The 26009-nt window shown below is 52.8% G+C and overlaps 1 protein-coding gene and 1 pseudogene across 7 annotated transcripts in view; both read right to left on the bottom strand.

Moving 5' to 3' along the window:
• Positions 1 to 26009, bottom strand: part of ARHGEF10L (Rho guanine nucleotide exchange factor 10 like) — a 252227-nt gene that overhangs the window by 82412 nt on the left and 143806 nt on the right. For 6 of the 7 annotated variants that reach the window (XM_063942112.1, XM_063942111.1, XM_063942110.1 and 3 more), the window contains 4 exons: positions 25009 to 25086; positions 24723 to 24895; positions 4195 to 4311; positions 324 to 432 (listed from right to left, as the gene is read on the bottom strand). In XM_063942112.1, coding sequence (XP_063798182.1) covers positions 324 to 432; positions 4195 to 4311; positions 24723 to 24895; positions 25009 to 25086 — 477 coding nt within the window. The remainder of the gene's footprint in view (positions 1 to 323; positions 433 to 4194; positions 4312 to 24722; positions 24896 to 25008; positions 25087 to 26009) is intronic. The other variant, XM_063942114.1, reaches the window with a different exon arrangement.
• Positions 20983 to 22353, bottom strand: LOC134966883 (rRNA 2'-O-methyltransferase fibrillarin-like; annotated as a pseudogene).

Here is a 26009-nt window from a genome sequence, read left to right as displayed (position 1 = left end):
ACTATTATATGGTCTCCTACAGCGCATCCGGGGGCTTACAGAATAAGGGATCTATCTACTAAGCCTTGGACAGAGATAAAGAGGTGTATTCACGAAGCAGTGAAAAGTATGGAGAATTGAACCATTGGGGAAGTTGCCCATGGCAGCCAACCAGCATTGACGTAACATTTATAATTCTATAAAATGATACGTAGCAGCTGATTGGTTGCCGCGGGCCACTTCTCCACTGGCTCACTTCTCCACTCCTTTCACTGCTTAGTACATCTATCCCTTAGTCACTAGATCACTGATTGGTGACTTCTGGCAATAAAAGCGTCTCTTACCGGTAGTTTCCTTGCGCTGTAAGAAGGTCACTTTGCGCATGACGGCAATTCGCGTCTTCTCCAATCCATCCTTGGTACCGCTGCGTGCTGCTTTCATCAGCTGCGTCATCTGCGGATCATACACATGCACCGGGTCACAGAACAGCACTGGTGCCACAATCACCTATCACTGCGCGCAACACGCCAAGGGGCAGATTAAAGGACAATCCGTCACAACCGGGCAGCAGAGGGGAGGGGAGGACAGGGTCACACACGGGGGCAGCAGAGGGGAAGGACAGGGTCACACACGGGGGCAGCAGAGGGGAAAGAGGACAGGGTCACACACGGGGGCAGCAGAGGGGAAAGAGGACAGGGTCACACACGGGGGCAGCAGAGGGGAGAGGAGGACAGGGTCACACATGGGGGCATCAGAGGGAAGGAGGACAGGGTCACACATGGGGGCAGCAGAGGGGAGAGGAGGACAGGGTCACACATGGGGGCAGCAGAGGGGAGAGGAGGACAGGGTCACACATGGGGGCAGCAGAGGGTGGAAGAGGACAGGGTCACACATGGGGGCAGCAGAGGGTGGAGGAGGACAGGGTCACACATGGGGGCAGCAGAGGGAGAGGAGGACAGGGTCACACATGGGGGCAGCAGAGGGAGAGGAGGACAGGGTCACACATGGGGGCAGCAGAGTGGAAGGAGGACAAGGTCACACATTGGGGCAGCAGAGGGGAGGAGGACAGGGTCACACATGGGGGCAGCAGAGGGGAGGAGGACAGGGTCACACATGGGGGCAGCAGAGGGGAGGAGGACAAGGTCACATATGGGGGCAGCAGAGGGGAGAGGAGGACAAGGTCACATATGGGGGCAGCAGAGGGGAGAGGAGGACAAGGTCACATATGGGGGCAGCAGAGGGTGGAGGAGGACAGGGTCACACATGGGGGCAGCAGAGTGGAAGGAGAACAGGGTCACACATGGGGGCAGCAGAGGGGAGGAGGACAGGGTCACACATGGGGGCAGCAGAGGGGAAGGAGGACAGGGTCACACATGGGGGCAGCAGAGGGGAGGAGGACAGGGTCACACATGGGGGCAGCAGAGGGGAAGGAGGACAGGGTCACACATGGGGGCAGCAGAGTGGAAGGAGGACAGGGTCACACATGGGGGCAGCAGAGGAAGAGGAGGACAGGGTCACACATGGGGCAGCAGAGGGGAGGAGGACAAGGTCACACATGGGGGCAGCAGAGGGGAAGGAGGACAGGGTCACACATGGGGGCAGCAGAGGGGAGGAGGACAGGGTCACACATGGGGGCAGCAGAGGGGAGGAGGACAAGGTCACACATGGGGGCAGCAGAGGGGAAGGAGGACAGGGTCACACATGGGGGCAGCAGAGGGGAGGAGGACAGGGTCACACATGGGGGCAGCAGAGGGGAGGAGGACAGGGTCACACATGGGGTCAGCAGAGGGGAAGGAGGACAGGGTCACACACGGGGGCAGCAGAGGGTGGAGGAGGACAGGGTCACACATGGGGGCAGCAGAGGGGAAGGAGGACAGGGTCACACATGGGGGCAGCAGAGGGGAAGGAGGACATGGTCATATATGGGAGCAGCAGAGGGTGGAGGAGGACAGGGTCACATACGGGGGCAGCAGAGGGTGGAGGAGGACAGGGTCACACATGGGGGCAGCAGAGGGGTAGGAGGACAGGGTCACACATGGGGGCAGCAGAGGGGAAGGAGGACAAGGTCACATATGGGAGCAGCAGAGGGTGGAGGAGGACAAGGTCACACACGGGGGCAGCAGAGGGTGGAGGAGGACAAGGTCACACACGGGGGCAGCAGAGGGTGGAGGAGGACAGGGTCACAGATGGGGGCAGCAGAGGGTGGTGGAGGACAGGGTCACACATGGGGGCAGCAGAGTGGAAGGAGGACAAGGTCACACATGGGGGCAGCAGAGGGGAAGGAGGACAAGGTCACACATGGGGGCAGCAGAGGGTGGAGGAGGACAGGGTCACACATGGGGGCAGCAGAGGGTGGAGGAGGACAGGGTCACAGATGGGGGCAGCAGAGGGTGGTGGAGGACAGGGTCACACATGGGGGCAGCAGAGTGGAAGGAGGACAAGGTCACACATGGGGGCAGCAGAGGGTGAAGGAGGACAGGGTCACACACGGGGGCAGCAGAGGGGAGAGGAGGACAGGGTCACACATGGGGGCAGCAGATGGGAGGAGGACAGGGTCACACACGGGGGCAGCAGAGTGGAAGGAGGACAAGGTCACATATGGGGGCAGCAGAGGGGAAGGAGGACAAGGTCACATATGGGGGCAGCAGAGGGGGAAGGAGGACAAGGTCACATATGGGGGCAGCAGAGGGTGGAGGAGGACAGGGTCACACATGGGGGCAGCAGAGGGTGGAGGAGGACAGGGTCACACACGGGGGCAGCAGAGGGTGGAGGAGGACAGGGTCACACACGGGGGCAGCAGAGGGTGGAGGAGGACAGGGTCACACATGGGGGCAGCAGAGGGGAAGGAGGACAGGGTCACACATGGGGGCAGCAGAGGGGAAGGAGGACAGGGTCACACATTGGGGCAGCAGAGGGTGGAGGAGGACAGGGTCACACATGGGGGCAGCAGAGGGTGGAGGAGGACAGGGTCACACATGGGGGCAGCAGAGTGGAAGGAGGACAGGGTCACACATGGGGGCAGCAGAGTGGAAGGAGGACAGGGTCACACACGGGGGCAGCAGAGGGTGGAGGAGGATAAGGTCACACACGGGGGCAGCAGAGGGGAAGGAGGACAGGTCACACACGGGGGCACAGATCCAGGACAGAACCATCACACAGCTGTAGCGCCATGTAACAGTGTGTCATGGAGAGGAACACATCATCACGCAGGGGGTATCAGAGGGAATGATGATGAATGGGGCAGTAGAGGGCATTATATATAATCAGTAAGTCAGCATGACAGCTGGGCACCACAAGTGCAGGACAATGCCTTACTATGGCACCACCAGAAGAGGGCAGCCTGGGAAACGGAGGATATAGGGTCAGAGCAGGGGAGGGTCACACAACACAATGCAATACAGGGACAACACGTGAGCGTGACCAGGAGCACACACAGAGCGTGGAATGTGAACACGGCAAGACAGCTACACATATGGCGAGAGAGCAGGGCTCCCCCAGGTGTGACACTTAGGGGTATATTTACTAAAGTGCGGGTTTTTACAAGTGGAGAAGTTACCCATAGCGACCAGTCAGATTCTAGCTATTATCTTCTAGAAGGTGCTAGATAAATAAGTAGAATCTGATCGGTTGCTAAGGGCAACACCTCCACTTCTATAACCCCACGCTTTAGTAAATATACCCCTTACAGTCTGTCTGTGACGGATCATTACGTAGGATCTGAGCTGGCCGTCGGGACCACTAATTCACACACACCACAAGAAACACAAAGCACAGCAAGAATCAGGGGAACACGACACCCACAAACGTCATCACACCCTAAACCCTCACACAAATGGCGGTCACTGAGGAGTAAGCCAGCTGCGGAGATGGAGAGGGCCACAGATGGGCCATGAGGGAAGGGGGGGGGGGGCTGCCTCCTCCCCGGCCCCCTGTACATCTGCAGTTTTTCTCTTTTAGTGACTTTTGGAAATAATTGCAATTTGATGACTTCTGTTCATGTAGTTGTCCTGGGGTTAGCCACATACCCGCCTCCAGGGGGCACCCCAGTACTGCTCTGCACCAAATAAAGGTCAAGATGGAGGGGCACACATTGGTGCTGTATAAATGGACTGCACTGCACGGTTCATACATAGGTCCTACTCTGGGGGTCACCCCCAGGTTCCCAGCTGTGGGGCACAGACCCCGTCTTACTGGAGTGGGGAAGATGCATTATACCTTGCAGTCGTATCTCTGTTTCAGCTCATGGACGTCTCTCCTCCTGACTCTCAGAGCCAGGAGATCTCTCTTAGTCTGGCTGTACCTCTGCTTTAGTCTACTTAGATCTGGAGAAAGCTGCAGACAGGGAGAAAGAGGCGGCGGAGCAGAGACCGACAGAGAGAGAGAGAGAGAGAGAGAGAGAGAGAGAGACAGGGGAGCGGAGGTTAAGCCAAGCAGTGAGCACACAGTGTGAGACAGCAGCAAGACCCCCACCACAGCCACCAGTCAGTAAAGAGTTAACACACCCACCGGGACTCACCCCGTGTAGCACACACAAGACCATGCTCCAGCCTCACGTGTTATCCATGAACAGACCTTACACGCTACACGTAACAGGACATGCAAGCAGCACAAGCGCAGAGGTGGAGCCGCCCAGCGATGCCCAGACTTCTGTATAAATCTGGGACCTGTGGCTCATGCTTGGACTTGTAGTTCCACACCAGCTAGGGATGCACAGGTATAGACTGCCGGAGTGACGTATAGAGTGGGGCTTGACGTAAGGGACGGTCACGGTACTTAGGGGGTAATTCCAAGTTGATCGCAGCAGGAATTTTGTTAGCAGTTGGGCAAAACCATGTGCACTGCAGGGGAGGCAGATGTAACATGTGCAGAGAGAGTTAGATTTGGGTGTGGTGTGTTCAATCTGCAATCTAATTTGCAGTGTAAAAATAAAGCAGCCAGTATTTACCCTGCACAGAAATAAAATAACCCACCCAAATCTAACTCTCTCTGCACATGTTACATCTGCCCCACCTGCAGTACACATGGTTTTGCCCAACTGCTAACAAAATTCCTACTGCAATCAACTTGGCATCACCCCCTTAGAGAGAGAGTGTAACTGGAACAATATGGTTTCTAGAGGTTTCCTGTGGAGCCTGACAAGGGCAGTCTCAGGCCTGAGGGATGCTGCATTCACGAAGCAAAGTCCTGCTCAGTCACCGTCTGTGATCCGGCCACCCCGGGGCGCTCTATCTTATCAGTCTGCGGGGATCAGTCACAAAGCGCAAAATCTGCAGGCCTGCAATATGCCTTACTGCTCCTACATATCCGCCACGCGCCATCAGCATAACATCAATCTGTATGGGTAACCTAGGAAAATGTGCTTTATTGTTTGTAGGGCACCTAGAAATGTGTTGTGTGTGTTCTACTATATACAGGGATTATTACATATTTATTATTCATTATTTATATAGCGCAGATGATCTCTGTGACCGCAGGCAGTCAGTTTTTATAGTACTGTACATAACGAGTTTTATGGTAAGAACTTACCTTTGTTAAAACTCTTTCTGCGAGGTACACTGGGCTCCACAAGGAAAGACATAGGGGTGTAGAGTAGGATCTTGATCCGAGGCACCAACAGGCTCAAAAGCTTTGACTGTTCCCAGAATGCACAGCGCCACCTCCTCTATAACCCCGCCTCCCTGCACAGGAGCTCAGTTTTTAGTTAACCAGTCCAATGCAGTAGCAGGAAAATAAGAATTTACTCACCGGTAATTCTATTTCTCGTAGTCCGTAGTGGATGCTGGGAACTCCGTAAGGACCATGGGGAATAGCGGGCTCCGAAGGAGGCTGGGCACTCTAGAAAGATTTATGACTACCTGGTGTGCACTGGCTCCTCCCACTATGACCCTCCTCCAAGCCTCAGTTAGGACACTGTGCCCGGACGAGCTGACATAATAAGGAAGGATTTTGAATCCCGGGTAAGACTCATACCAGCCACACCCATCACACCGTACAACTCGTGATACTATATCCAGTTTTACAGCATGAAAACAACAGAGCCTCTCAACAGATGGCTCAACAATAACCCTTTAGTTAACAATAAATATTTACAAGTATTGCAGACAATCCGCACTTGGGATGGGCGCCCAGCATCCACTACGGACTACGAGAAATAGAATTACCGGTGAGTAAATTCTTATTTTCTCTGACGTCCTAGTGGATGCTGGGAACTCCGTAAGGACCATGGGGATTATACCAAAGCTCCCAAACGGGCGGGAGAGTGCGGATGACTCTGCAGCACCGAATGAGAGAACTCTAGGTCCTCCTCAGCCAGGGTATCAAATTTGTAGAATTTTGCAAACGTGTTTGCCCCTGACCAAGTAGCTGCTCGGCAAAGTTGTAAAGCCGAGACCCCTCGGGCAGCCGCCCAAGATGAGCCCACCTTCCTTGTGGAATGGGCATTTACAGATTTTGGCTGTGGTATGCCTGCCACAGAAAGTGCAAGCTGAATTGTACTACAAATCCAGCGAGCAATAGTCTGCTTAGAAGCAGGAGCACCCAGCTTGTTGGGTGCATACAGGATAAATAGCGAGTCAGTTTTCCTGACTCCAGCCGTCCTGGAAACATATATTTCCAGGGCCCTGACAACGTCTAGCAACTTGGAGTCCTCCAAATCCTTAGTAGCCGCAGGCACCACAATAGGCTGGTTCAGGTGAAACGCTGACACCACCTTAGGTAGAAACTGGGGACGAGTCCTCAATTCTGCCCTATCCATATGGAAAATCAGATAAGGGCTTTTACATGATAAAGCCGCCAATTCTGACACTCGCCTGGCTGAAGCCAAGGCCAATAACATGACCACTTTCCACGTGAGATATTTTAGATCCACGGTTTTTAGTGGCTCAAACCAATGTGATTTTAAGAAACTCAACACCACGTTGAGATCCCAAGGTGCCACAGGGGGCACAAACGGGGGCTGAATATGCAGCACTCCTTTCACAAATGTCTGAACTTCAGGTACTGAAGCTAGTTCTTTTTGAAAGAAAATCGACAGAGCCGAGATCTGTACTTTAATGGAGCCTAGCTTTAGGCCCATATTCACTCCTGCTTGCAGGAAATGCAGAAATCGACCCAGCTGAAATTCCTCTGTTGGGGCCTTTTTTTGCCTCGCACCATGCAACATATTTCCGCCATATGCGGTGATAATGCTTTGCCGTAACATCTTTCCTGGCCTTAATAAGCGTAGGAATGACTTCTTCCGGAATACCCTTTTCCTTCAGGATCTGGTGTTCAACCGCCATGCCGTCAAACGCAGCCGTGGTAAGTCTTGGAACAGACAGGGCCCCTGCTGCAGCAGGTCCTGTCTGAGTGGCAGAGGCCATGGGTCCTCTGAGATCATCTCTTGAAGTTCCGGGTACCACGCTCGTCTTGGCCAATCCGGAACCACGAGAATTGTGTTTTACTCCTCGCTTTCTTATTATTCTCAATACCTTCGGTATGAGAGGCAGAGGAGGGAACACATAAACCGACTGGTACACCCACGGTGTCACTAGGGCGTCCACAGCTATTGCCTGAGGGTCCCTTGACCTGGCGCAATATCTTTTTAACTTTTTGTTGAGGCGGGACGCCATCATGTCCACCTGTGGTTTTTCCCAACGGTTTAGCAGCATCTGGAAGACTTCTGGATGAAGTCCCCACTCTCCCGGGTGGAGGTCGTGTCTGCTGAGGAAGTCTGCTTCCCAGTTGTCCACTCCCGGAATGAACACTGCTGACAGTGCTAGTACATTATTCTCCGCCCATCGGAGAATTTTTGTGGCTTCTGCCATTGCCATCCTGCTTCTTGTGCCGCCCTGTCGATTTACATGGGCGACTGCCGTGATGTTGTCTGACTGGATCAGCACCGGCTGGTGTAGGAGCAGGGATTTTGCTTGACTTAGGGCATTGTAAATGGCCCTTAGTTCCAGAATATTTATGTGAAGGGAAGTCTCCTGACTCGACCATAGTCCTTGGAAGTTTCTTCCCCGTGTGACTGCCCCCCAGCCTCGAAGGCTGGCATCCGTGGTCACCAGGACCCAGTCCTGTATGCCGAACCTGCGGCCCTCTAGAAGATGGGCACTCTGCAGCCACCACAGTAGAGACACCCTGGTTCTTGGAGACAGGGTTATTAAGCGATGCATCTGAAGATGCGATCCGGACCATTTGTCCAACAGGTCCCACTGAAAGATTCTGGCATGGAACCTGCCGAAGGGAATTGCTTCGTAAGAAGCTACCATCTTTCCCAGGACTCGCGTGCAGTGATGCACCGATACCTGTTTTGGTTTCAGGAGGTCTCTGACTAGAGATGACAACTCCCTGGCTTTCTCCTCCGGGAGAAACACTTTTTTCTGGACTGTATCCAGAATCATACCCAGGAACAGTAGACGTGTCGTCGGAACCAGCTGTGACTTTGGGATATTCAGAATCCAGCCGTGCTGGTGCAGCACTTCCTGAGATAGTGCTACTCCCACCAACAACTGTTCCTTGGACCTCGCCTTCATTAGGAGATCGTCCAAGTACGGGATAATTTAAAACTCCCTTTTTTCGAAGGAGTATCATCATTTCCGCCATAACCTTGGTAAATACCCTCGGTGCCGTGGACAGTCCAAACGGCAGCGTCTGGAATTGGTAATGGCAATCCTGTACCACAAATCTGAGGTACTCCTGGTGAGGATGGTAAATGGAGACATGCAAGTAAGCATCCTTGATGTCCAGGGATACCATGTAATCCCCCTCGTCCAGGCTTGCAATAACCGCCCTGAGCGATTCCATCTTGAACTTGAATTTTTTTATATATGTGTTCAAGGATTTCAAATTTAGAATGGGTCTCACCGAACCGTCCGGTTTCGGCACCACTAATAGTGTGGAATAGTAACCCCGGCCTTGTTGAAGTAGGGGTACCTTGATTATCACCTGCTGGGAATACAGCTTGTGAATTGCCGCTAGCACCGCCTCCCTGTCTGAGGGAGCAATCGGCAAGGCAGATTTTAGGAACCGGTGGGGTGGAGACGCCTCGAATTCCAGTTTGTACCCTTGAGATACTATTTGAAGGATCCAGGGATCCACCTGTGAGCGAGCCCACTGATCGCTGAAATTCTTGAGGCGGCCCCCCACCATACCTGGCTCCGCCTGTGGAGCCCCACCGTCATGCGGCGGACTTGGAAGAAGAAGCGGGGGAGGACTTTTGCTCCTGGGAACCTGCTGTTTGTTGCAGCCTTTTTCCCCTACCTCTGCCTCTGGACAGAAAAGACCCGCCTTTTCCACGCCTGTTTTTCTGGGTCCGAAAGGACTGAACCTGATAAAATGGCGCCTTCTTAGGCTGTGAGGGGACATGGGGTAAAAATGCTGACTTCCCAGACGTCGCTGTGGAAACTAGGTCCGAGAGACCATCCCCAAATAATTCCTCACCCTTATAAGGCAAAACTTCCATGTGCCTTTTTGAATCTGCATCTCCTGTCCACTGGCGAGTCCATAAGCCTCTCCTAGCAGAAATGGACAATGCACTTACTTTAGATGCCAGCCGGCAGATTTCCCTCTGTGCATCTCTCATATATAAGACTGAGTCTTTGATATGGTCTATGGTTAACAGGATCGTGTCTCTGTCTAATCTCCTATATAATAGCCCTATTCTGTGACCTTGTGATTCATTTGCTAACGCTGGGCGGAGTCACAACAGTGGGCGGAGTTATTCAAATGAGTCACAGAGATCTGGCCAAATCTACAGGAGACTAGGAGCAGAAGCAGATAGCATGGGCATTGGGCATGTCACAGGCAGGGGTGCATACCTCCCAGCTTTCTGCAGGAGCTTTATCCAGGCAGAAGGAGGGAAACACACTCGGCGAAAAGGGGGCGTGGCTTCACGGGAGGCCCCCGTTTTCGTCAGTGAGGGGGCTTGCCCAGCGCTCTGTGAGCTGCTGGCATGCCCCCAGGGGCTGATTATGAGTCCAGGGGGCCCAGGGCACCTGAGACAGGGGAGCCCTATCTCATTGCTGTGCCTGCTGGGGGTTGGGGGCGTGGCCTAATCGCGGACCTCGCGGCCACGCCCCCTTATGCAAATTCCGATTTTTGTTTTTATTTTTTTTATGGGATTTTGGCCCCTCAGCTAGGGCTAAATCCAGAGGAGGTGGTCGCTCCCCCCTACACACCCGCACAGGGAGAAGAAAGCAGGGAGACTGTTGCCTCCCTGCAACACCACAGACCTGCCAATATGCAGCAGCGTGTGCTGACTGTAGCACAATGCTGCCACTGTTGCTGGCAGGACGGGGGGGGGGGGGCTTCTGAGCTGGGACAGAGCTACTCCAGCCGGGGGGCCTCTAAAACTGTGGGGCCAACGGTACGTATCCCCCGCCCCCCCCCCCCTTAATCCTGCTCTGCTGCTGGAACCCCCCCATTAATCCGTACCCCCTGATGCCCCCTCTCCCTCTGTCTCCACTATTTACCGCTGCTCTGCTAAGCAGAACAGCGAGTACAGGAGCTTTCCAACTGCCCCCCCCCCCCCCCCACCGCAGGACACTGCGACCCGCGGGTGGGACAGCGGGACAGACCCCAAAAAATGGGACTGTCCCGCGAAAATCGGGACATTTGGGAGGTATGGGGGTGTGTGAGGGGTATGTCATACAGACAGACGGGCACCGGCTCACTGTGTGCTTGACCCCCCACATCGGCATACTCAGCAGGGTCTCTCTGGTGCGGAGGAGCGTCACTTTCTGACACACTCCACGCTTCTTAGCTGCAGTTTAGTGAGGCACCTGCCGCTGTGCAGGTTCCATACTGCCTCTGTTATCTCCAGCCCCGGCAACCCCACCGCTAGCTGCAGCGCTGCCACCCGCAGTGGAGTGCGCCTAGCTCATTCACACACTTTAGCTGGCGGGTAGCGCTGCAGAAATCCGAGCTGCTTGCAGGCTCCGACCCACTCCTCCCTCCAGCCGCAGCGTCTCCTGGGAGCTAACCAGTCACTCCCAGTCTCCCCTTACCACAGTGCCCGGAAGCCGTGAGGTCCGCGCCACGTGCATGCTATGACCCCCTCCTCCCTCCAGCCGCAGCATCTCCTGGGGGCTAACCAGTCATTTCCAGTCTCACCTTACCACAGTGCCCGGCAGCTGCGCGAGGTCTGCGGTGTGTGACTGAGGAGGGGGGGAGGGATGCGGACTGGCAGAGAAAGCAGGACTCCAGCCTGAGAGAGTCAGCCATGCCAAGTCTCCAGCAGCAGCAGATCCCAACAGGTTGGAATGGAACAGCAGCAGCCAGCAGCAGTGACTCCGGTAAGACACGTCTGTCTGTCACCACTGTTTTGTCCCTAATACCAATCTCTCCCGTGCCCTGTGTTCTGTCATGTCCCTGGCCTTGCCCTGCCACCCTTATTCTGGCCCTTTCACCCTTATCCTGGCCCTGTCACCCTTATGCTGGCCCTGTTACCCCTATCCTGGCCCTGTCACCCCTGTGCTTGCCCTGTCAACCCTATACTGGCCCCGTCACCCCTGTCCTGGTCCTGCCGCCCCTACCCTGGCCCTGTTACCCCTATCCTGGCCCTGTCACCCCTGTCCTGGCCCCGTCACCCCTGTCCTGGCCCCGTCACCCCTGTCCTGGCACCGTCACCCCTGTCCTGGCACCGTCACCCCTGTCCTGGCCCCGTCAACCCTGTACTGACCCTGTCACCCCTGTACTGGCCCTGCTACTGCATACCCTCCAACTACCTTTTATGGCATGTACAGTACCCGCAGCGCCTCCAGACCTCTCCCCAATGCACCACACCTCCGCACCTTCCCCACCACCACATGCGGCACTCCACCCCTCCCCTCCCCCACATGCTGTGCCTCCAGACCCCCTACACCACCCGTGGCTCCCACTCCTCCACCCCTTCACCACCCACAGCACCTCCAGGCCCCTTCCACCATTCACCCCCCTTATACGTCTCCCCCCACACCTGCCCCCCTCCACCCGCAGCATCTGCAGACACCCTCCTCCATCAGCGGTCCCCCCCTCACCCACCCCTCCCCCACCAATGGCACCCCTGCACCTGCCCCTCCACCACCTGCAGCACCTCCGGACCTCCTTTCCCATCAGCCGCAACACCCGTACCTGCCCCTACCCTACCCATGGTGCCTGCGGTCCCCTACCCAACCCCCGGCACACCCGTCCCTTCCCATCCCACAGCACCTCCGGAACCCTTCACCCATCCACAACATCCCCAACACCTGCCCCTCTCCCACCCGTGGCACCCCTGCCCCTCCCCCAACTGCGGTGCCTCCGGACCCCTCCCCCATCTGCATCCCCCACTCCTCTGCCCCTCCCCCACGCGCAGCACCTCCCGAACCTTCCCCATCCGGGCCCCACCCCCACTTCTGCCTCCCCTCCACCCGCAGCATCTACAGACACCATCCGCAGTCCCCCCCGCACCCGCTACATTCTGTACATCGTGCCCTGCAGGTGCTGTTCACGCCGTCGCAAGGGGCTGCGCCTCCTTCACCATCGCACGCCCTTTCATTGTGCAATATTTAACCACTAACAAAGGAATGCAGGTAATACTCCATATAATACAAATATTAAACCCCAGAAAGGCATGCAAGGGTTAAGGGGGCGTAGCCCCTTGCGACGGTGTGAAGAGCGCCCGTAGGGCGCGATGAAGCACCTAGTGTGTCAATATTTTCTGACAGTTTATCTGACCACGCAGCGGCAGCACTGCACATCCATGCTGACGCAATAGCTGGCCTAAGTATAATGCCTGAGTGTGTGTATACAGACTTCAGAATTGCCTCCTTCTTTCTATCAGCAGGTTCCTTGAGGGCGGCCGTATCCGGAGACGGTAGTGCCACCTTTTTAGACAAACGTGTGAGCGCTTTATCCACCCTAGGGGGTGTTTCCCAACGTGACCTATCCTCTGGCGGGAAAGGGAACGCCATTAGTACCTTCTTAGGAATTACCAATTTTTTATCAGGGAAAGCCCACGCTTCTTCACACACTTCGTTTAATTCATCTGATGGGGGAAAAACTACGGGTAGTTTTTTCTCCCCAAACATAATACCCTTTTTAGTGGTACCTGTATTTATATCAGAAATGTGTAACACCTCTTTCATTGCCTCAATCATGCAGTAAATGGCCTTAGTGGGCATCAGGTTAGACTCATCATCGTCGACACTGGTGTCAGTATCCGTGTCGACGTCTGCGGTCTGAGTTAGCGGGCGTTTCAGAGCCCCTGATGACCTTTGAGACGCCTGGACAGGCACGAGTTGAGAAGTCGGCTGTCCCACATTTGGCATGTCGTCAAATTTCTTATGTAAAGAGTCTATACGTGCACTCATTTCTTTCCATAAGCTCATCCACTCAGGTGTCTGCCCCGCAGGGGGTGACATCCCTCCTAAAGGCATCTGCTCCGTCTCCACATCATTATCCTCATCAAACATGTCGACACAGCCGTACCGACACACCGCACACACACAGGGAATGCTCTAACAGAGGACAGGACCCACAAAAGCCCTTTGGGGGGACAGAGTGAGAGTATGCCAGCACACACCAGAGCGCTATATAATGCAGGGACTAACTGAGTTATGTCCCCTATAGCTGCTTTTTATATCTGTATACTGCGCCTTAAATTTAGTGCCCCCCCTCTCTTTTTTACCCTTTTCTGTAGTGTAGACTGCAGGGGAGAGCCAGGGAGCTTCCTTCCAGCGGAGCTGTGAGGGAGAAATGGCGCCAGTGTGCTGAGGGAGATAGCTCCGCCCCTTTTCCGCGGACTATTCTCCCGCTTTTTCCAATATTCTGGCAGGGGTATTTTCCACATATATAGCCTCTGGGGCTATATATTGTGGTATTTTTGCCAGCCAAGGTGTTATTATTGCTTCTCAGGGCGCCCCCCCCCCAGCGCCCTGCACCCTCAGTGACCGGAGTGTGAAGTGTGTGTGAGGAGCAATGGCGCACAGCTGCAGTGCTGTGCGCTACCTTGGTGAAGACTGATGTCTTCTGCCGCCGATTTTCCGGACCTCTTCTTGCTTCTGGCTCTGTAAGGGGGACGGCGGCGCGGCTCCGGGACCGAACACCAAGGACTGGGCCTGCGGTCGATCCCTCTGGAGCTAATGGTGTCCAGTAGCCTAAGAAGCCCAAGCTGGCTGCAAGCAGGCAGGTTCGCTTCTTCTCCCCTTAGTCCCTCGCTGCAGTGAGCCTGTTGCCAGCAGGTCTCACTGAACATAAAAAACCTAATTTCTATACTTTCTCTCTAAAGGCTCAGGAGAGCCCCTAGTGTGCATCCAACCTTGGCCGGGCACAAAATCTAACTGAGGCTTGGAGGAGGGTCATAGTGGGAGGAGCCAGTGCACACCAGGTAGTCATAAATCTTTCTAGAGTGCCCAGCCTCCTTCGGAGCGCGCTATTCCCCATGGTCCTTACGGAGTTCCCAGCATCCACTAGGACGTCAGAGAAAAGAGACGACAGCGGTTAGTAGCCACATACATCACACTCTCACGACAGGAGCAGTGTCAGCAGCAAATGCCATACCAACCCAAAGAAGCTAAGTGCGTCAGAGTGGGCGCCTTGTGGAGCCCAGTGTACCTCGCAGAAAGAGTTTTAACAAAGGTAAGTTCTTACCATAAAACTCGTTTTCTGCTGCGGGGTACACTGGGATTCCACAAGGAATGGACAAAGGGGATGTCCTAAAGCAGTTCCTTATGGGAGGGGACACACTGTAGCGGGCACAAGAACCCGGCGTGCAAAGGAAGCATCCAGGGAAGCGGCAGTATCGAAGGCATAGAATCTTATGAACGTGTTCACGGAGGACCACGTAGCCGTCTTGCACAATTATTCAAGGGTCGCACCACGGCGGGACGCCCAAGAAGGTCCAACAGACCGAGTAGAATGGGCCTTAATGTGATCAGGAGCAGATAGACCAGCCTTCACATAAGCATGTGCAATCACCATTCTAATCCATCTGGCCAAAGTTTGCTTGTGAGCAGGCCAGCCCCGTTTGTGAAATCCAAACAGCACAAAGAGAGAATCAGATTTCCTAATAGAAGCAGTTCTCTTCACATAGATACGGAGAGCCCGTACCACATCCAAAGACCGCTCTTTGGGAGACAAGTCAGGAGAGACCAGGGCTGGAACCACAATCTCCTGATTAAGGTGGAACGAAGAAACCACCTTCGGTAAATAACCGGGACGAGTCCTAAGGACCGCCCGGTCACGGTGAAAAATCAGATGTGGGGAACTACAGGACAGGGCACCCAAATCCAATACTCGTCTAGCAGAGGCAATAGCCAGCAAGAACACCACCTTAAGGGACAGCCACTTAAGATCAGCTGAACCAAGGGGTTCAAACGGAGGCTCCTGTAACGCCTCCAAAACCACTGACAAGTCCCAAGGAGCCACAGGCGGGACATAGGGAGGTTGGATATGCAACACACCCTGAGTAAAGGTATGAATATCAGGTAAGGTCGCAATTTTTCTCTGAAACCACACCGACAAGGCAGAAATATGAACCTTGAGGGAAGCCAGACGCAGGCCTAAATCCAGGCCCTGCTGAAGAAAAGCCAACAGTTTAGCTGTACTAAATTTGGAAGCGTCATAATTATTAGATGTGCACCAAAGAAAGTAGGAATGCCAGACCCTATGGTAAATCCGGGCAGAAGCCGGTTTCCGGGCCCGCAACATAGTTTTAATGTTCAGAGAAATCCTTAGCCCTCAAGACGGAAGCTTCAAGAGCCATGCCGTCAAAGACAGCCGGGCTTGGTCCTGGTAGACACATGGGCCCTGAACGAGGAGGTCTGGGCGTTGTGGAAGTAGAATTGGACGCTCTGAGGAAAGGCCCTGCAGGTCTGAGAACCAGTGCCGTCTGGGCCACGCCGGAGCTATGATCAGCAGGAATCCTCCTTCTTGCTTAAACTTCCGAATTACCCTGGGCAGGAGTGACACCGGAGGGAACACGTACAGTAGCTGAAACCTCCATGGCACCGCCAGCGCATCCACGAATGCTGCTTGAGGATCCCTTGTCCTTGCTCCGAAGACCGGAACCTTGTGATTGTGTCGAGACGCCATCAGATCCACATCTGGAAGGCCCCACCTTTCCACTATTAGTTGAACCACTTTGGGATGGAGGCCCCACTCTCTGGTGTGTACGTCCTGACGACTAAGAAAGTCTGTTTCCCAATTCAGAACCCCTGGAATGAATATTGCCGATATCGCCGGTAGATGGCGTTCTGCCCATCGAAGAATCCGTGAGGCTTCCTTCATAGCCAGGCAACTTCGAGTGCCGCCCTGATGGTTTATGTAAGCCACTGTGGTGGCGCTGTCGGACTGTACTTGAACAGGGCAGTTCTGTATCAAATGCTGGGCCAGGCCCAATGCGTTGAAGACCGCCCGCAATTCCAGAATGTTGATCGGGAGGAGAGACTCCTCCCTGGTCCACCGACCCTGAAGGGAGTGTTGCTCCAATACTGCGCCCCAACCCCGTAGACTGGCATCCGTTGTTAACAAGACCCAGTCGGGTATCCAGAAGGGACGGCCCCTGCACAGTCGTTGGTCCTGGAGCCACCAGTGCAGCGACAGACGGACCTCCGGAGTCAATGAGATCATGTGAGACCTGCTCCGGTAAGGCAGGCCGTCCCACTTGGCTAGAATCAGCCTCTGGAGGTGGCGAGAATGGAATTGAGCATACTCCACCATGTCGAATGCTGACACCATTAGGCCCAGCACCTGCATTGCCGAATGTATCGACACTTGCGGACGAGATAGGAAGCAACGAATCCAGTCCTGAAGTTTCAGGACTTTCTCCTGAGACAAGAACAACCTCTGGTTGTGAATGTCCAATAGCGCTCCCAGGTGCACCATGCTCTGAGCAGGGACCAGGGAGGATTTCTTCCAGTTGATGAGCCACCCGTGGGCTTGCAGAAACCGGACCGTCAGATCCAGATGACGCAGGAGAAGATCTGGGGAATTTGCTAGGATTAACAAGTCGTCCAGATACGGTAGGATCCTGACCCCTTGATGGTGGAGTACCGCCGTCATCACCGCCATAACTTTGGTAAAAACTCGCGGAGCCGTGGTTAAACCAAAAGGTAACGCCCGAAACTGGTAGTGGAGGTTGCCAATAGCAAACTTCAGGTATTGCTGATGCGACACTGCTATAGGAATATGCAGGTAAGCATCCTGTATGTCCAGGGAGACCATATAGTCCCCAGGTTCCAAGGCCAGAACTATAGAGCGAAGGGTTTCCATACGGAACTTGGAAACTTTCACAAACCTGTTCAATGCCTTGAGATTGAGAATGGGCCGAGAGGACCCATTCGGTTTCGGGACTAGAAACAGCGGAGAATAGTACCCCCGGCCCCTCTGCGCAAGAGGCACATGTACTACGACACCTGTATCCAGGAGGGTCTGTACCACTGAATGTAGAGTGTTTGCCTTTGTCTGGTCCAACAGGACGTCTGTCAGGCAAAATCGATGAGGAGGACGGTTTTTGAAGGCAATGGCGTAACCTCGAGTGACGACTTCCCTTACCCAGGCATCTGAAGTGGTCTTCAACCATTCCTGGGTATACCCTAGAAGCCGGCCCCCCACCCTGGGATCCCCCAGGGGGAGGCCCGCCCCGTCATGCGGCAGGCTTATCGGTCTTCGAAGCTGGCTGACGGGCCGCCCAGGCTCTTTTGGGCTTCGGCTTACCAGGTTTGGAAGTGCGGGCCTGCTTGTTGTACGCCTGAACACTGCTGCAGCTACGGTAGGGTGGGCGGAGACTGACGCGTTTCGTCACGAAGCCACGTGACTTTCTCAAAGTAAAAACGGCCCAGCTGAGCGGGCGTTTCACTGGACTCTGCCATCTGTCTATCCCGCCGTAAGCGGTTTACATACGCTGGAGGAAACGTCAGCATCAAGGGTCCTTCCACACTTCCTCCGTGAACTAACGTGGTATTTACGGGATCCGGTCTGAAGATCGACAGTGTCTAGGTCGACAATGTTTAGGTCGACCACTATAGGTCGACAGTCACTAGGTCGACATGGACGGAAGGTTGACATGTGCTAGGTCGACATGTGCTAGGTCGACAGGTCTAAAGGTCGACATGAGTTTTTCAAAAAAAAAATCTTTTTTTGAATTTTTTCATACTTAACGATCAACGTGGACTACGATTGGAGCGGTAAAGTGTGCCGAGCGAAGAGGTAGCGGAGCGAAGGCACCATGCCCGAAGCATGGCGAGCGAAGCGAGCCATGCGAGGGGACGCGGTGCACTAATTTGGGATCCCGGTCACTCTACGAAGAAAACGACACCAAAAAAAAAAAAAAAATCCTCATGTCGACCTTTAGACCTGTCGACCTAGCACATGTCGACCTAGAAACCCTGTCGACCTTCTATCTATGTCGACCTAGTGACTGTCGACCTATAGTGGTCGACCTAAACATTGTCGACCTAGACACTGTCGATTTGATGAACCACACCCGGTATTTACAGCTGGTGACGAAAAAGGCAAACCCCCGTGGACAGACAATCATACCCGAGGACGCTCGGTACTGGGGGCAGGACCACACCGCTGTCTTGTAATAGGAGGTAAATGGACACTTGTAACGATTATCCAAAGCCGTTACATCTCCACTTCAGTGTGCTACAGTTTTTCTACTGACTGATACTAAATTGCCACATGCTGTCTGAACACGGCACAAGCTCACCCAGAGCACTGATTTCTCAGAGGAGACGTTTTATTTACAGTTTATTTGCTATCAAACACTGCTGGCCAGCAAGTAACCTCTCAGCCTGTTTTATATAGGATGTATTAATCATTCATTGGCTATTATACATTGATGTTATTTTTAGCAGACTACTTATTAAATTATTCTTATTTTATTTCCCGGCTCCGATTATATTATATTGCTAAATTTAGTAGAGACTCACTATGAGCCTATGAGACAGGCAGTTTTGGCAGTAGCCAAGTCAGCCACTATCTTATTTAAGTCCTCCCCAAACAGAATATCCCCCTTAAAAGGGAGTACCTCCAGGGTTTTTCTAAAGTCCAGATCCACAGACCAGGATCTCAGCCACAAAATCCTGCGAGCCAGGACTGACGTAGCAGAGGCCTTGGCTGCTAGGATACCGGCATCAGAAGCCGCCTCTTTAATATAGCGAGAAGCTGTGACAATATATGACAAGCATTGTCTAGCATGGTCAGAAGAGATTTCAGCTTCTAACTCCAAGGCCCATGCTTCAATAGCCTCTGCCGCCCATGTAGCTGCAATAGTGGGCCTTTGTGCAGCCCCCGTGAGGGTGTAAATCGCTTTAAGACAACCCTCCACACGTTTATCCGTAGGCTCTTTTAGAGACCTGACGGTAGTGACAGGCAGAGCTGAGGAAACCACCATCCTAGCCACATGTGAGTCTACTGGAGGAGGCGTTTCCCAATTCTTAGACAGCTCCGGCGCGAGGTGATAGCGAGCCAGTATCTTCTTTTGAGGCACAAACTTCGTACCCGAATTTTCCCAGGGTTCCTGACGTATATCCACTAGGTGATCAGTGAGGTAAAACTTGTTTAACCACCTTCTGACGCTTGAACCTATCTGGTTTCTTAGGAGGGTCGGATGGCTCGGGATCATCCGTAATCTGTAGAATTAACTTAATAGCCTCCAAAAGATCAGAAACATCCACATGTGAACCTCCCTCCCCATCAGCTGTATCTGAGTCAGAACCTGAGGGGTCAGTGTAAGTGCCGTCTTCATCAGACGAGGTGTCAGTGACAGCAGTGGATTGTGAGGAGACAAGCGCTCGCTTAGAGGACCTCTTGGACGTAGGCGAGCGATGGTCAGACTTTTTATACATAAAATTATTTATTGTTTTACACATTCTCAACCCCCCCAAACCCTTAAAAAAAAAAAACTATCAATCTTAATACAAAAATACATACAGTAACAAGGAGAAACCTAGCCAAGTTACAGGAATTGCAGAACAATCTTTAAACAAAAAGGAAAACAACCTGTTTCGCACAATGGGGGTAATTCCAAGTTGATCGCAGCAGGAATTTAGTTAGCAATTGGGCAAAACCATGTGCGCTGCAGGGGAGGCAGATATAACATGTGCAGAGAGAGTTAGATTTGGGTGGGGTGTGTTCAATCTGCAATCTAAATTGCAGTGTAAAAACAAAGCAGCCAGTATTTACCCTGCACAGAAATAAAATAACCCACCCAAATCTAACTCTCTCTGCACATGTTACATCTGCCTCCCCTGCAGTGCACATGGGCCCTCATTCCGAGTTGATCGGTCGCAAGGCGAATGTAGCAGAGTTACACACGCTAAGCCGCCGCCTACTGGGAGTGAATCTTAGCTTCTTAAAATTGCGACCGATGTATTCGCAATATTGCGATTACTAACTACTTAGCAGTTTCAGAGTAGCTTCAGACTTACTCTGCCTGTGCGATCAGTTCAGTGCTTGTCGTTCCTGGTTGACGTCACAAACACACCCAGCGTTCGCCCAGGCACTCCCACCGTTTCTCCGGCCACTCCTGCGTTTTTTCCGGAAACGGTAGCGTTTTCAGCCACACGCCCCTGAAACGCCGTGTTTCCGCCCAGTAACACCCATTTCCTGTCAATCACATTACGATCGCCGGAGCGATGAAAAAGCCGTGAGTAAAATTACTTTCTACATAGCAAAGTTACTTGGCGCAGTCGCAGTGCGAACATTGCGCATGCGTACTAAGCGAATTTTCATTGCGATGCGATGAAAAATACCGAGCGAACAACTCGGAATGAGGGCCATGGTTTTGCCCAATTGCTATCAAAAATCCTGCTGCGATCAACTTGGAATTACCCCCCATATTGCTTCATTATAGGTTTGCAAAACAAACTATGGGGTAAATTTACTAAGATGGGAGTTCTATTTAAGATGGGATGTTGCCCATAGCAACCAATCAAATTCGACTTCTCATTTTTCTAGCACCTTCTAGAAGATAATACATGGAATCTGATTGGTAACTAATCCCATCCCATCTTAAATAGAACTCCCATTTTAGTAAATTTACCCCTATGAGTCTTATTTTCATCCAATGACAATAATAAGGAATTTTAGCATTAACGGTAATTTCTCCCTGATCACACGACTTAGCAATACCTGCTACAGGCGTGCACCAGTGCACAATACAGCCAGGGTAACACTGTACAGCGCTATGGGTGATTCTTGTATGGGACTGGCGGTAACAGCACAGAAGCTAGCGCAGTTATTGGATGTACTGCTGCGTGTATATTGGTGTACCCCCTCCTTATTTCATATAGATCTCTACGATGCCGGGGCACACAGTCCAGAAGTCACTGTATATTCCGCAGTCAAGTCTTTACAGATGGAAAGAATTTCTACATAAAAAGAAAAAATGAAGAAGTTTGAAGCCGTGAGATGATTTCTTCTGCTTCGGTGGAGGTCTGTATATTCCGACCACCACCGCGTGATCCCTCTCGTAAGGCTCCAACGTCAACTGTTCCTGAGGTTTCATGTTTTCATGCTGCATTTTCTTTACCTCTGATGCAAACACAGCCTCTGGGGCTGCAGTGGAGTCAATGCAATTTGCCTTTATAGATATGACAAAATGGCCTCCGTTTTTCAGGAAATTGTGTGCGTTCAGGGTGACAATTCTGGTCTGATCAGGCTGTGCCACGTCTGCGAATATGACATCGACCATTCCTAGCAACATGCGGTTTTTGTGCGGGTGTCTGGCGTCTTCAATCACGGGGATGATGTTCGTACGCTTTTTGGCAACGTTAATCAGATCACGGCCCGATCGGTGAGAGAATTCTACGGCGTACACCAGCCCTTCCGGCCCAACCAAGTCCGACACATGGGATACGGTGGTCCCGGAGGCAGCCCCCAGGTACAGCACTTTGGAGCCTGGCTTAATATGTTTCTGATCCACTCCGACCAAAATGGCTGCCGCAAGCTTCGACCGGAACGGATTCCAGGCTCTGTATTCAGTCTTCAGTTCTCCCTCTTCAACGGAGATTCTCTTTTCTCCATATACGGATTTGCCAGGTACGAGGTTCTTGGTCACCAGCGCGTCCTCCTTCCCCCGGCAGATAAACACCCCTTCATGTCTGTGTGGCTCTACCACCACCTTCTTTCCAGCTCCGAATCCGCCTCTCCCGCCACGGCCCCGGAATCCACCTCTCCCACCACGAGGGCCGCCTCTTCCAAATCCGCCCCTGCCACCGAAACCACCTCGATCGCCAGATCCTCCTCTGCCACCGCCAAATCCGCCTCTGCCACCGCGATCACCAAATCCACCTCTGCCACAGCCTCCAAAGTCGCCTCCTCTACCCCACGGTCTCCACCTCTAAAGCTACCTCTGGGACTGAATCCTGGCCTCATGGTGCCTCCTCTGGCCGCGGTCACACCAGCGCTGCTGCAGCCGACTATTAACACCCAGCCGACTATTAACACCCGGTTAGACTTTTTAGTAGTCAGGGACTGGTTCAACTTCTTCAATTGAGCAGATAAATCGTCCGCCCACGGCGGGTTAGCTGCAGGGACCACATACGGTTGTACCGGGATTGGGGGTCCCATAGGGGGTGTTAGTTTAGTAACTAGCGTATTTAGAAGCGTGGAGAAAGTAGCCCACGGTGGGTCACTTTGGGCCCCCGTTGCCACAGTCCCACTGGGGGGCAAGGAGCCCCCAGAACCAGAGCCCGCAGCTGCTATAGTCTCCTCATAGGTATCTGTGGCTTCAGCAACACCGGCAGTGTGTTCAGCCCCAGAACCGTTACCCTCAGAAGCAGACATGATATAACTTGCAGTATCAGGTAACACAGTACAATTGTCAGCAGCACAAAACCTCTAGCCCAAACCCCTGCGCAGTGTAGTCAGCACTAGCAGAGATAAAGGAGAGATATGGTGACTAAATCACAGAGAAAAATACGTAATACAGTATATCTTTGTGAAAATCCTATATCAATATAAAACCTGACGCACCAAACCCCCTCAGGTTATAGAATATAGGGATAGCAAGTTGAGTGAAAGACACGAAATGGACACCACTCAGCTATCTAATGCACACACATATAGTCACAGTTTGTACAATGCAGAGGTTATTACTAACAATAATACTGCACTGGACCAGCTTTTATATATATATATATAGCTATGTAGTCAATAGATCTAACACTGCACAGTAAGAACTGGATGTATATCACAGGGTAATTGTACTATAAACCCCTGACTAAATGCACTCTTTCTTAACTATCACTGTCTAAATGACATGTAGAATACTTAAGTGTCATGTAAAGTCACAGCGCTGACAACCAGGCGGCTTTACATAGGAGGATTTGCCCAAGCAGTCCCAGGAACAGTGTAGCTGAGAGAAATGGCGCCCAAACACTGACAGGGAGTGAGGGAGAGACAGATATGCAGCTCCAGGGCGGGAACATTTGCTGGAAATGGCGCCCTGGGGCTGGGGGAGGGGCTCCAGGTCTAAGCCTTATCCCCCTGCTGGCAAAACCACCTGGTACTGCGGGCTACACACAAAAAGGTTTTAAGAGAAAACCTGACCTGCACCCATGCCCTGGTGATCTAGTGGGATCGCCTGTACTGCCACAGTGTCCACCGCAAGCGCGCGGCCCGCCTCCCACCGACCGCGCCGGATCGCGATAAAGCACGGGTCCCGCGAGCGGGACCCACTCACCACCTCCCGAAGCGCGGCCACGCGATCCCGGAGAGCCCCCGTTGTGTGTGCCTGACAAGAAGTTAACCGAAGCCTCCTGCTGTAGTTACCCGGCAACTAGGGATCGGGAGTGTACAGCGCCACTGGGGAGAGCTGGAGCTGCAGCAGTGAATGTCTTCTGACATTTACCACCGCTGCTGCCCTTGAAGTCTTCACTTTTCTTCTCAAAAAAGCTCTTCTTAGGGCTGCCTGGAGCAGCCCCTCTGTTATGTGCCTGCTATCTGCAGCACCAACTACAAAACTGAGCTCCTGTGCAGGGAGGCGGGGTTATAGAGGAGGCGGCGCTGTGCATTCTGGGAACAGTCAAAGCTTTTGAGCCTGTTGGTGCCTCGGATCAAGATCCTACTCTACACCCCTATGTCTTTCCTTGTGGAGACCAGTGTACCCCGCAGCAGAAAGAATGCTTTGCCCAATTCCACGAGGCAGGCGTTACCCTGCAAATGCTTCTCCACCACCCATTTATCTCATCCTGCAAAATGGCATCTGCTGTTCCGCGACAGCACATTCCTGCGCTCCAGAAAAAAATATTTTATTTAAAAAAAATAAAAAAAAAAAGTAATAATACGGAAGGGACAGGAGAATGTGATGTTTACATTTATCCACAGTGCGCCTCTGCGGAATTTACTGCACCTCCCCACCCTTAGGCGCAATTCTAGGGTGCAGCGGACACTCCCCAGAGTGGAGGGTAGGTGTGCTCCATGAGGTGCGTTTGGCAGGATCGCCTAGCACATTGGGAACAGGCCGAGGCATTTTGCCACACAGAGCCGCTGCGTTTCACAAATAACCGCCAGTGTTAGCTATTCGCAATGCAGTATTTGTAGACCAGCTGCACAACCAAGGTAAAGCCACTAGGTGGCGCCCAAGCGTTACAATCAAGAAGCAGTGAATATGAGCAAATCTCAGTTTCCACAGACTCCGTGTGGCTGAGTGTTATGGTGACCGTACACTTGTGCGATGCCCCGCGGCGCGACATTGTTGGCGGGGAAATGGGCTTGTGATAAGCTACGCAGTATTATTCGGAAGCATGATACTGTACTCTGTATGGGTCAGTTGCTATGGGTTACGGTACCTTAGGCTGGAAAGCTACAAACGGTTTGGCGGGCTTCGTCTTCCTCTCCACCTCCTCCGTCTCCGAGTCTTCGCCGTAACTCTCAAACTCGCTGGAGCTCCAGCCTACGTCCTCAAAGTCGTCCACGCAGCCGTCGCGGGTTATGTTCTCGTAGATCAGGTGGTGTCCCAGCCCTGGAAGGGGCAGGAGATATGCAAGGATGAGGCCCTCAGACACAAGTCTCCATCATGACATCAAGTAATCTACAACCGCCCCTCTAGCGCCACAAGGAAGGGGTCTCTCTCACCATCCTGGTTGTCATGGTCGCAGGGAACGTCCTCATAAATAATCCCGTCCTCAGTGCTATGAGAGCCGGAAGAGACACCTGAAATGAAGCGAAGTGTGTAAATAACATACATGATTACCATACGTTAATGCACACTCATCGCCAGGAATCTTGCCGGGCCGGGCACAGGTGACGTGTAAGATAGAAATATCACAGACACGTTCGCGGTCACAAGCGTGCCTCAGTACTGAGGGTGAAGGGGCACTCTCTCTGTGCCCACATTTCCCGGGTAACCAGGGCAGAGCACCAGGAACGTATCCTCTATGGCCCTCATTCCGAGTTGTTCGCTCGCAAGCTGCTTTTAGCAGCATTGCACACGCTAAGCCGCCGCCTACTGGGAGTGAATCTTAGCTTAGCAGAATTGCGAACGAAAGATTAGCAGATTTGCGAATAGACAGTTCTTAGCAGTTTCTGAGTAGCTCGAGACTTACTCCTACACTGCGATCAGTTCAGTCAGTTTCGTACCTGGTTTGACGTCACAAACACACCCAGCGTTCGCCCAGACACTCCCCCGTTTCTCCAGCCACTCCCGCGTTTTTCCCAGAAACTGTAGCGTTTTTTCACACACACCCATAAAACGTCCAGTTTCCGCCCAGAAACACCCACTTCCTGTCAATCACATTACGATCACCAGAACGAAGAAAAAACCTCGTAATGCCGTGAGTAAAATTCCTAACTGCATAGCAAATTTACTTGGCGCAGTCGCAGTGCGAACATTGCGCATGCGCAATTAGCAGAAAATCGCTGCGATGCAAAGAAAATTACCGAGCGAACAACTCGGAATGACCACCTATGTCCGATAAAATAACGTTGATAAATCACCATGTGTTGTATCTATTATATTATATATTCATTATCCCTGACAGTCATCTATGGACACAATCGGATCTCATACAACAAGCTCTGCATCGGGTTATATCACTATAGTGATCATTATATCATTTTAGTGATCATTAGCGAGC

Source organism: Pseudophryne corroboree, chromosome 10 (assembly GCF_028390025.1).
Source record: "Pseudophryne corroboree isolate aPseCor3 chromosome 10, aPseCor3.hap2, whole genome shotgun sequence".
In the NCBI taxonomy this organism is placed as follows: Eukaryota; Metazoa; Chordata; class Amphibia; order Anura; family Myobatrachidae; genus Pseudophryne; species Pseudophryne corroboree.
This window is presented reverse-complemented; position numbering and strand designations above follow the sequence as displayed.